The following is a 12,941-nucleotide window of genomic DNA, read 5'->3' as shown; positions in this document are numbered from 1 at the left end:
TTTCTCTTTCAAAATCTTGAGCAAAAAGAATTTGTTTTTGAATGAAATAACTTCTTCTAACATCAAAAAAATTGTGTTCCCATTCCCCTGTAGTTTATGATTAAGCTGATTTAGATGAGACATTAACGTCTACCATGAAATAAAAATTTTGGATCCACTGATCGTTGTTTAGATCTGGATAGTGAACACCCTTCTCAAGGAGAAATGCTTTAATTTCTGTTAATAAGGAAGCAAAATGTTTCAAAATGTTTCCTCTTGATAACCAATGTACTTTGTTATGCAACAGAAGATCTGTGTATGCACTCTCCATTTCAACTAAAAATTCTTTAAATTGGCGATGATTAAGAGCTTTAGCTATAATGGAGTTGATAATCTTAATCACCAATTCCATAACTATGCAGATTTCTTCTGGAAATGTCTGCACACAAAGCACTTCTTGATAAATAATGCAATGGTAAGTATATCGTGATTAATTTTTTCTTTCAAAATAGCAACAAACCCCTTTCTTATGCCCGTCATACTTTTCGCCCTGTTGAAATTGAGGCAATTTTATCGAGTGGAATATGATGGTTTTCAATGCACTCATTTACAGCATTTGCTATATCCTCTCCACATGTTTGACCTTTGAGTGGCAATAATCCTAAAAGTTCTTCTTTAGGACCTGTAGATGAAATAAATCATACAAAAAGTGAAACTTGCGCTGTATCATTTATGTCACAAGACTCGTCAGCTGCTATTGATAAAGATGAAAGCAATTTAAGATCTTCAACTTGCTGGTTGGTTATATTCTAAGACATTTTGACTGTTCTATCTTCTACTGTTTTAGCAGACAATGGTAACTCTTTAATTTTTTTTAGAATATCTGCTTTGTTCCTAAAATCCCGAAATAGCTCTTCAGATGCATTTATAAAACAACTTTTTTATGTATTCGCCATCTGTATATGGTTTTCCTCTCTTAGCAATCTCTTGACTAACCACAAAACTTGCAATATTAATATTGTTGGAAGATTGCATCCAGTAATTAAATACAGAACTTGATTTTTATTGACTCTTCTGAAGTTCCTCAACTGCTTTCTTCCTTGCATCACCGACAGGACATTTAGTACTAAATGACACATGTTTAGTTGTAAAGTGACTCTCCAAATTTGATTTCTTGTTATGCACCAGTTTTCCCTGACAAATAAGACAGATCGGAAGGCCATTTAAATTTTGAATAAACGTGAAAGTCTCGGTCCATTCAACTTTAAATTCATGGTTTTCTTCTTCCGTTTTTCTTTGCTTTTTCTTTGTAGCCATGTCAGACAGGGCAGCTAAAAAACTGTTTAATTTTATAATAATAAAGCCACCAACACAAAATAATTACAATTCTTAAATTGATGACAAAAATACCTGTAGGATTTGCAGCTGGTTGGAAAAATACAGGTAACTTTATGCTTCGAGTAGGTACTTTTGTCACCCGCGCGATTTGTGGACGCGACTAGCACTAACCACTGCACAATGAGACTGCTGACTGACTGGCTCACTCAACTAGTGCATGAATCATGTGCGCCTCCCCCATGCTGCATATCCCACGGCCTGCCTGCGCCGTGTCTCCTGCCCCCCCCCCCCACCAACTGACACCCCCGCGCGTACCTGCACACCTGCACATGCGATTTTGTGGAAGAGCCACACTCAAGGGGCCAACGGAGCCGCATGTGGCTTGCGAGCCGCGGTTTGCCGACCACTGAGCTATCCTATTATTCATTATGATCGTATTATTTATTTATGTTCTTGAGCACACTTATACATAACTGGTTTGAAGTTCTTTTCTGTTAATTCCAGCATTTGGATCATCTCAGGGTCTGTCTCTGTATTTACTCTTGAACCTCTTCTCTTTCTCTTTTCACCTTTCTGTCTCTTTCTGTGTTGTTTGGGATTGCATTTTGGTCATTATAAATCATATATTGTAGAGATTTGAGATTTTGTTTAGTTCCCTTAAACATTGCTGATTTTTTTGTTTGTTTAGTAAGCACTAAGTTGGCTGGACTAAAACTGGAAACTACCTTCTCTGTGGTGTGTGGTAGTTCAAATTTTAGTTAATTTAATTAGCTAAGCAGAGATTTGGGCAGAGTTCATACACAGAATGTAAGCACCCTTCTCTGTCCGGATTTCCCCTTGACTTTCCAGTGAGCGTTGATAACTGCGAAACACTGATTCAAATCAGTGAGGTTCAAGTTATTTTTCATTGGACTTTTAGTTACCTTGCATGGCTGACTGGGCCTATTTGCAAACTGAAAGCTGTAAAAATGGTAAACATATCCAGTATCATCCCTTCTTGTGCCAACTCTCTTCTAGTAGATGCCTGATTTTGGTTGCTCTTCAGTGTTTTCTGTTGATGTTTTTTTTATATTTTGTTTAGAGTTTATAGTTTTTGTCTGTTGAGGGTTGGTCTAATAAAAGCAATTCAGTCATGTTGGAACTTACTTTCTCTTAATTTTGGAGTTAATTTTTATATGTGGTGTTAAGTATGGTTCAAGGTTTGTTTTTTTCCAATACTGTTATCCATTTGTTCAAGCACAATTTTTTTGAAAAGATTCTTCTTTTCTCCATTAAATCGCATTGGCATCTTTGTCAAAAAAACAATCACCAGTATATGTGCAGACTTGTTTCTGGATTCTCTATTATGTTCCATTGATCTATGTAACTGTACTTACATCAGTGCCAAAACTTATAGGAAGTCTTAACATTACATGGTATAAATATTTCATACTCTTCCTTGTTTTGGCTATTCTGTGTCCTTTGCATAACCATATAAACTAACATCTCCTTGTCAGTTTTTACCAAAAACTTAACAAATAACTGGTTGAATGTGTAGAAGACAAATGGGTAAAGTGATAGGGAATTTTGGCAACACTCAACCAACTTGATTTATATATTATGGAACACTACACCCATCAACAACCAAATATTATTCTTTTCCAGAGGCATATGACACAGTCACCTAGATAGACCATATGTTGAAATCATACAGAATATATTTTCTGACCTCTATGGAATTAAATTAGACATGAGCAATAAAAAGGCCTTAAAGAAATGGCCATATTTTTGAAAGTATATATGCAACAGTAGAGAGAGCATTGTGAAGTTAAAAAAAAAGTATAATGCTTCCTCCTAAAAGTTATAGAACACAAATTTCTTATTAAAATAAGCAACAAATTAGGATCAAGGTCAAATTCTGTACAAAATTTTTCTTTTTAAAAATGAAAGACTAAATGTTGTATACAGTGAATAGCAGAAATATATGACTTGATGTTTGTAGTTTACACAGCATTATCTATAACTAGGTATTTAATAAGCATACCATATGTTATATTATGGTGAAAGAACATTAAAGACTGTTTTCTATTTCTTTTCTCCCCATTCCCCAGTGTTGACCATGTCACCTTGAACAGGATTGTGTTGTTACAGGTCTCAGTGTCATTTGAGGATGTGATTGTGGACTTCAGCAGGGAGGAATGGCAGCAACTGAACTCTAGACAGAGGCGCCTGTACCAGGAGGTGATGCTGGAGAATTACAGACATCTGCTCTCAGTGGGTGAGCACAGCCACTCTGTGAATCTGTGAGGAGCCTGTTATGGGTAAAATTGTGTCCCCTAAATAAGATATATTGAAGTCTTAACCCCCCGGTACCTCAGAATGTTGCCTTATTTGAAGATAGGGTCTTTATAGAAGTAATCAAGCTAAAATTAGATTCTTCAGGTGCGTCCTAATCCAGTGTGACTGGTGTCTTTATTAAGAAAAGAGAGAAACAAGATAGAAGGTGACAGAGGACAATCTGACTTTGGGTGGTGGGTATGCAACATAATTTAACGACAAGATAACCTGGACTTGTTATCTTTGAATATATGTATCCTGATTTATTGATGTCACCCCATTAAAAAAATAAAATTATATAAAAAATAAAAAAAAAAAGAAAAGAGAGAAATCTAAACACAGCCACAAACACACACACAAGGAAGACAATGTGATACATACAAGGAGAAGATGGCCACATGACTGAAATGCCTGAGACCAGAAAAGAGGCAGAGCTTGGCCCTGCTGAAACCTTGATTTTGGACTTCTGGCCTCTAGAACTGTAGGGCAAAAATTTCTGTTGTTTTAAGCCGCCCAGTCTGTGGTACTTTGTTATAGTTACCCTAAAAAACAAATACAGATTTTTACACCCGGAAGTGTGGTGCTGCTATAACAAATACCTAAAAAGACATGGAAGTGACTTTATAATGAGGAAATGGGTAGAGAGTGGAAAGGTTTTGAGGTGCTTGATAGAAAAAGCTTAGATTTCCTTGAAGAGACTGTTGGTGAAAATGTGAATGCTAACGGTGGTGTGGTGAGGTCTCGGGTGGAAGTGAGGAACGTGTTATTGGGAACTGGAGGAAACGCAATCTTGTTATAAAGTGGCAGATAATTTGGCTCTATTGTGTTCTCTTGGGTGGAAAGTAGAAATTGTAAGCAATGAACTTGGATATTTAGCTGAGGAGATTTCTGAGCAAAGTATTAAAGACATGGACTGGTTTCTCCTTATAACTTAGAGTAAAATGTTAGAAGAAAGAAGGAAATTAAAGAAGGAATTATTAGTAAAAAGGAACCAGAGCATGAAGATTTGGAAAATTCTCAGCCTATCCATATTGCAAAAAATGAGGTGTACTCTAGAAAGAACACCAAGAGTGTGGCTGGACAAACAGTTGCTAAAGAGATTGGTGTATGACTTGTGGATCCAGTCAGTCTGAAGAGGACAGACAGGAAAAAAAATGAAGGGAGGCTTTAGATTTGTTGGATTCTAAAGACAGGAAACAGTCTGATAAAACTATTTGGCTGTGAACGTGTGTTAAACTTCAAGAAAAGGAATGAAGGAGCCCGAGAATGGTTCCGAGCCACCAGGGCGGTCACGGCCACCAAGGGCCCAGAGGGCACAGGCCAAGCAGACGCAGGGAGACAAGCTGTCATCTCTTTGGTTCCAGATGGTGGGTCATCATCCACTTGGTTCCACGGATGAGGGGGCAGGACTACCACCGAGGGTAGAAGGAGTAAGCTTGCCACATCTGATTTGAAGTCACACCTCTCAACAGTTACACACTTTCTTCAAAGTTCTTTTCAATTTCCCCTTACTTGTTGACTATTGATTTCATGCTGAGATTTAGCCTTAGGTGGAGTTTACCATTCACTTTAGGCTGCACTTTAGGCTACATTCTCAAATAACACAACTCCAAGAAGACCCAGGCTCAGTGCCCAGGGACTGCTGCTGGTCTCACACCATCCACAGGTTAGGCCTTGATCAGAAGGACCTGGGTTTCCCGTGAGTGATGCGGGAGGTGGGTCTTCCATATGGCACATGTCCTGTGTCCCATCACAGGACAAGGATTCGATTCAGTCAGTACTGGGCTCTTCTGTGTTCACTCACTGTTACTGAGGAGATCCATGGGAAGTTTTTTTCCTCCATTGATTAATATGCTTAAATTCAGTAAACAAGTACATTGAGACTCAGTAGCAAGCCAAAAGCTGTTTCTTAAAAAGAGACCAGTTATTCACAGAGGGTGGCATGACTGTGATCCAAAACCCTAGGATCTGTGCTGTGGTTCAGCTAGAGGGGCCTGCCGAAGGTTCCGTCTCTACCTGCCGTTGACACTGCAAAAACCACTGCATCTACTGGGTCTAAGGGCTCAGGAACAGAAACTCTCACAGCAGCCCGGACCAGTTGCATAGGATTCTCTTATCCTGGGCCCCACTCAAAACTAACGCTTTTTGGGTCACTCGGTAATCGGCCACGGTAACACACCCACATGAGGAATATGCTGTCTCTGAAATCCAAACAGGCCCAGGAGGCATTGTGTCTCTTTACTTGTAGGAGGAGCCAGAGGCGAAAACTTTCTTACCTTAGAAGGGATATCTTAACATGACCCATACAACAAGGAACTTCTAGAAATTTCACTGAAGTAAAGGCCCCTAAATTTTTGTCAAATTTATTTCCCAATGTCTGATACACAGATATTTTACCCAAAGGTCTAGAATGGTTGCTACTTGTTTACTAGGTCCAATCAGCATAATGTTATCTGTGTAATAGGCCAGGATGATATCCTGTGGAAGAGAAACGTGATCAAGATCACTGTAGACCAAATTATGGTATAGGGCAGGAGAGTTGATATACCTCTGAGGTAAGATGGTAAAGATGTATAGTAGGACTTGCCTTATATATACACCTTGTTTATAGCACAGTCACCCTGGTAAAGGGCAGACTGCTTCTAGTGGTCTTTACTAACAGGTATTGAAAAAAAGAGAGAGAAAGAGGGAGGGAGGGCAGAAAACATTTGCCAGATGAGTAGCTGCATACCAAGTACCAAGGGGTGTGTTAATTTGTTTACAATGAAATCACATCTGGTACAGCAGCTGCAATTGGAGTCACCACCGGATTAAGTTTCTGATAATCCACTGTCATTCTCCAAGATCCATTTATCTTTTGAACAGGCGGGATAGACTAGTTGAATGGGGCTGTTGTGGCAATCACCACCCCTGCATCTTTCAAGTCCTTGATAGTGGCACTCTCTGCAATTCCATTTGGCCTTTCCAACCATAATAGCCCTCACTCAACAGGTCAGGGAACCAATGTGAGAATTCTGCCAGTTGCTGTATATGTCTGTTCCGATTATGCATTCCTGAACTCAGGAAATAACCACAGGATGGATTCATGGACCCACTGGGCCCACAGTGAGACATACCTGAGCTAAAACTCCAGTGATCATGCCACTTTCATTAGCCCCTGCTCTGTCTGGCGGGCCACAATGACCTTTTGGGTCTCCAGGAATCAGTGTTAGTTCAGAGCCAGTGCCCAGTAATTTCTGAAAAGCCTCATTATTTACTTGTCTTCAGTGCACATTCACCTTGGTCAAGGGCTGTCGGTCCCTTCAGGGCAGGTTGGGAGAAATGTTAATAGTATTACTTTTTTTTTTTTTTTCTTTTTTTCTGAAGCTGGAAAGGGGGAGAGACAGTCAGACAGACTCCCGCATGCGCCCGACCGGGATCCACCCGGCACGCCCACCAGGGGCGATGCTCTGCCCCTCCGGGGAGTCGCTCTGCTGCAACCAGAGCCACTCCAGCGCCTGGGGCAGAGGCCAAGGAGCCATCCCCAGCGCCCAGGCCATCTTTGCTCCAATGGAGCCTTGGCTGTGGGAGGGGAAGAGAGAGACAGAGAGGAAGGAGGGGGGCGGGGTGGAGAAGCAAATGGGCGCTTCTCCTATGTGCCCTGGCCGGGAATCGAACCAGGGTCCCCCACACGCCAGGCCGACGCTCTACCGCTGAGCCAACCGGCCAGGGCCAATAGTATTACTTTTTGGTAGTTTAGTGGAGCCCTTCCTCAAGGGATCTGGTCTTCTCTCATTCAGAGCTTCCTGAGTCTATAAACTGGCCCAAGCCTGGAAATTGATTGATGACTCAGTACTCTGTTTATGTTTCAAATTAGACTTGTGTTCATTTGACCTAGAACTCTTCTCCTTATACAGACCAAGTAAGGATTTAGTAGCTCTCCCATCTATCTCTTTTCTAGGGATATCATGATCAAGTAGCCAACAACAGCAGTTCTCTGCAAATCAGACTGTGCTGAATCTGGTTTGAACCTGCTGTTTATTACCATAATCACGTCCACTTTGCATTTGGCAGTTAAGTGCCTCTACTTGGCCCCTGACACCCCTGGAATTGCATTTAGATTTCCCAATTAACTGGCTGCAGTTCCTACTGTAATTTCTGGCCTACAGAGAAGCGCATTCACAGAGCTCTCTTCAGGGACACTGGGAGCCCCCTCACAAATTGATTTCTCAGTCACGATGACATATGTGTTGTTTGGACCCTCCCAGTGTGGGTTAGCAGATCTTACATAATAAATCCACTTTAACATTCCAATTTCCCTAAGCCTCTGGATACCTTTCTCTACAGTCCCAGAGCAGTTCTGGCATTTAAACTGCACTTAGTATAGGTCACTTTTTGGTCTATGTTTCAGCCAACCAAACAAACTGTTCAAGCCCTGTCTAACCCATCAAGTTAGCAATATTAAATTCAGATTCTGCTTAGTTTGCCCAAATCAATAAATTCAGACTGATCCAACTTTGTTTCTTCCATTACCCCACACTCTTAATACCCACTTCCACACGTATTTCCCAGATTTCTATCTGTATCAATTGGACAAATCATGCAGTTCATTTAATGTGTAACCTTCCCATGGGTCACACTCTGCACCTTACCCTTTGGGGCCTGATGGGACTTGAGTCTAGTTATAGGTCTAGAAGCAAAGGGGGGGGTGTAGGGGTGGATTCTAATGGGAATCAGCAGTGCCTTGCAAGGTGAGTACCCCAGGGGAGGCCGTTACAGGCTCCTCAGGCAAAGCAGGGGTAGTCTGCTCAGTTGGGGGTAGAAAGGCTGCTGCTTCTGGCAAAAAGACTCATCAGAATTTAGAAGTTCCGTGTCTTCATAGGGCCACATTTCAGTGCTCAGGCTCCCTCCCTTTCCAATCAGTGCCCTCACTCTCACAGCACATGTCCTACAAGTTGGGAATTCCATTTGGGTTGAAATGTAGACACTCTCAGGATGAGACTCTGGATTTGGTTTTCAACAATCTCGGCGCTACAGCTACAGAAGCTATTTTTGTTTCAGGACAAAGGGGCATTTTCAGTCATTCATGCAGTGCTTGAGCTGCGAACCCCCTGAGCTCATCCTTTGCTTTTCCCAGTTTGTCCAGAGACATCAGGAGCAATGAGCCAATCATGTTATATTGTATTTGTATGCTTGACAGAATTTTTTCTTTAGAAGTTAAATTTAATGGGATGACATTAATCAATAAAAGTACAAGGTTTCAGGTGAACATTTCCATAGCATTTGAACTGCCGAATCATTTTCTGTCACCATGTATTAAATATTTGTCTCTCTTTACTCCCCTCCCCTGGTAACCAGTTCACTTTTATCTATGACTGTGAGTTTGTTTTTATTTCCCACCTATGCGTAAAATCATATAGTTTTTAGCTTTTTTGGTTTACTTGTTTCACTCAGCATAATGTTCTCAAGGTCCATCCATATTGTTGTAAATGTCACAATGTCATCATTTCTTATGGCTGAGTAGTATTCCATAGTATATATGTACCACATCTTCTTTATCCAATCCTCTATCGAAGGACACTGGTTGTTTCCATGTCTTGGCCACTGTGAATAATGCTGCGATGAACATGGGGGTGCGTGTGTCTTTATGTACCAATGTTCTCAAGTTTTGGGCGTAGATACTTAGTAGAGGGATTACTGGAACCACCAAACTGTCTTCCATAATGGCTGTACCAGTTCACGTTCCCACCAGCAGTGAATGAGGGTTCCTTTTTCTTCACAGCCTCTCCAACACTTGTTATTACCTGTCTGTTGATAACAGCCAACTTAACAGGTGTGAGGTGGTATCTCATTGCAGTTTTGATTTACGTTTTTCTAATAGCTAGCAAAGACAAGCATCTTTTCATATATCTTTTGGCCATTTGTATGGCTTCTTGCAACAAGTGTCTGTTCAGGTCCTCTCCCATTTGTTAATTGGATTGTTTGCTTCTCTCCTGTTGAGCTTTGTGAGTTCTTTATATATTTTGGATATTAACCCTTTGTTAGAGCTGTTGTTTGTGACTATTATCTCCTATTTAGTTAGCTGCCTTTTTGTGTTGTTGATTTCTTTTCCTGTGCAGGAGCTTTTTATTTTAATATAGTCCCATTGATTTATTTTTGCCTTTACTTCTTTTGCCTTTGGAGTCAAATTCATAAAATGTTATCTACGGCCAAGGTCCTTAAGTTCAGTACCTGTGTTTTGTTCTATGTAATTTATTGTTACAGATCTTATATTCAGACCTTTGATCCTCTTTGAATTAATTTTCATACATGGAGACAAGGTGTAGTCAAGTTTCATTCTTTTGAACGTGCTTTCCAATTTTCCCAGCACCATTTATTAAAAGGGCTTTCTTTTCTCCATCGTGTGCTTTTTACTTCTTTGTCAAAGAAGATTTGTCCATATATGTATATGTAGTTTTATTTCTGGGCTCTCTGTTCCATTGGTCTGTATGTCTGTTTTTCTGCCAATATCACACTGTTTTGATTATCATGGCTCTATAGTATAATTTGAAGTCAGGTAGTGTGATACCTCCAGCTTCATTCTTTATTCCCAGGTTAGCTTTGGCTATTCAGGGTCTTTTATGATTCCAAAGAAATCTGGTGATTTTTTTTTGTTCTATTTCTTTAAAAAATGAAGTTAGGATATTAATGGGGATGTCATTAAATTTGTATATTACTTTGGGTAACATGGCCATTTTAACTATGTTGATTCTTCCAATCCATGAACATGGAATATTTTTCTATTTCATTGTGTCTTTTTCAATTTCTTTTAGTAAAGCTTTGGACTTTTCAGTATATAGGTCCTTCACATCCTTTTTTAAGTTTATTTTTAGGTATTTTATTTTTTGTTGTTGCAATTGTGAAAGGAATTTTTTCTCAGTTTATTTTCTGAAGTTGTATTGTTGGCATATAGGAAAGCAATAGACTTTTGTATTTTGATTTTTTTATCCTGTGACTTTACTTATGTATGTTATGCTCTTTTTTTTTTTCCCCTGGCTGCTTTGAAGATTCTTTCTTTGCCACTGATTTTTGACAGTTTTATTAGTGTGACTTGGAGAAATCCTGTTTCAGTTGAGGTAACTTGACTTTCTGTTTGCTTCTTTGAGTTGAGGCTCTAATTCTTTCCACAAGCTTGGGAAGTTCCCATGAATAATTTGTTTCAATAGCCTCTCACTTTCTTCTTCTGACATAAACTCTTTTCTTTTCTTTTCTCTTTTCGTGACAGAGACAGAGAGAGAGATACAGAGAAAGGGACAGTTAGGGACAGACTGACAGGAAAGGAGAGAGAAGAGAATCATCAATTCTTCATTGCAGCACCTTAATTGTTCATTGATTGCTTTCTCATATGGGCCTTGACTGGGGTGCTACAGCAGAGCGAGTGACTCCTTGCTCAAGTCAGTGACCTTTAGGATCAAGCCAGCAACCATGGGATCATCCCTATGATCCCATGCTCAAGCCAGCGACCCTGCGCTCAAGCTGGTGAGCCCAAGCTCAAGCCAGATGAGCCCGTGCTCAAACCACTGACTTTGGGGTTTTGAACCTGGGTCCTCTGCGTCCCAGTCCAACACTCTATCCACTGTGCCACCGCCTGGCCAGGCTACCCATTTTTCTTATATTGCTCTTTCTGAAGCAGTCACATAGTTTTCATAGAGCTCTCTCATTTTTTTAAAATTCTTGAATTTCTCTTCTTCCTTCTGTATCACCTTTAGTTACCTGTGTTTGATGTCACTGATTTCTCTATCTGGCCTTTTCTACTAGGTAAACTAGCTAGCTCATTTTTCAATTCATGCATCGAGTTCTTCATCTCTGTTTTTAAAGTTTCAGTTTCCTTGGTGAGGTACTTGTTTTGTTTTCTGAGCTCACTAAATTGCCTATCAGTGTTTTATCTCATCTCATTGAGTATTTCAAAACTTCAATTTTGAATTCTCAATTGTTTACCTCCAAGGTATCCATGTGATTGAGATCACTTTCTGGAGATTTTTCATTTTCTTTCTGAACTGCGTCTCTTTCTTGAGTAATCATGGTATTCTTTTTTTCTGACTTGATAGCATTTGAGAGTGGTTCTGTTAAGAAATCAAACAAAAAACAGCAACAAGAAATAAAAATAAAGATTAAAGAGAAATAAAAATAAAGAATTAATTTTAAAAATAAAAAAGAGATAAACCACAAAAATAAACAAAACAACAGCAAAAGAACCCCAAAATACCTCAAATAGTAAAAGGAGAAGTTATTCTATTATTTTCCAGTAGGTGGTGCTGGATTTAAACTTTTAGCTCTGTGAGAAGCTACTATGATGATGTTAGAGGCGGAGATGCATTCATGGTGATGGGTAGGGCATCCTGTGAGGTTTACAACATTAGCAATGGCAATCTGAAGCCTCTGGATGCTCCTTATTGTGTCCCAACAGACCAAGGAACCAGACCCAGAGCACCTCTGTTTTCAGGGAAAGAGTGGGGTATCTCCCTGTCACTCTCTGTAGACACAAGGGGAGTGAGACAGGATCTGGGAGGCTGGGGGACCACACTGTTTATTTCTCTGTCTTTGTCCTGAGTACATACAGGCTGCTGGCAGTGACCTCTTGCTTTGCCACTGCTTATGTTCAGTGTCTCTCCAGATGTTCCTCAATCTCTTTGCTCCTCCCAACTGAAGAAGACCCATCATTCCAGGTTTCATGCTTCTCAGGAGCCCCAGCAGGCAAAAATTCAGAGGCTCTGGGCCTCATTTCTCTCTGGAGCTTCACCAATTACTTTATTCCCCACCCTCCGTTTTTACCCTTCCTACTTTTAGTTGATTCAATGCACAGATCTTTTCAGGCAAGCCTAGGATCACAGTTGGGGTTCCTTCACTGAGTTACAGCTGTTCAATTTGTTGAAATTTCAAAAAGAGAGATCAAGGGTATCTCTCAAGCTGCCATTACTCTGATGTCATCCCACAGTCTCTCCAAAAATTTCTAATGTTTTAAATTGCATGGTCATCCAGAATCTTCCCTCTTATAAGCATTTGATTAAGAGTATCCAATGGTGATATTTATATATATATCTATTGTTGCATCATGCCAGAGACTGTTGGTGTCATCTTTACTTCTGGAAACAGTCATTAATGCCTTTAAATGTAATTAGAATAGGGAATGAATTCTAGAAACCCCATAACCAATTCAGAAAATGCATCCTTAAGATACCCTTAAGATTCAAGATTCTGTTCCTCTAGAACTACTCTTGGTACCAAAATCTGTATTAGGGTTCTCCAGAGAAATAGAACCAACAATACATATGTATGTGCATATATACAGA

The 12,941-nt window shown here is 40.0% G+C and overlaps 1 protein-coding gene across 1 annotated transcript in view; it reads left to right on the top strand.

Annotated features, from left to right (window-relative positions):
* Window positions 1-12,941, top strand: part of ZNF81 (zinc finger protein 81) — a 119,109-nt gene that overhangs the window by 92,065 nt on the left and 14,103 nt on the right. The window contains exon 3 of the mRNA XM_066356913.1: window positions 3,448-3,574. Within this exon, the coding sequence (XP_066213010.1) occupies window positions 3,448-3,574 (127 nt within the window). The remainder of the gene's footprint in view (window positions 1-3,447; window positions 3,575-12,941) is intronic.

Source organism: Saccopteryx leptura, chromosome X, assembly GCF_036850995.1.
Source record: "Saccopteryx leptura isolate mSacLep1 chromosome X, mSacLep1_pri_phased_curated, whole genome shotgun sequence".
Taxonomy (NCBI): domain Eukaryota; kingdom Metazoa; phylum Chordata; class Mammalia; order Chiroptera; family Emballonuridae; genus Saccopteryx; species Saccopteryx leptura.
Note: the sequence above shows the minus strand (reverse complement) of the source record. Positions and strands in the feature narration are given on the sequence as shown.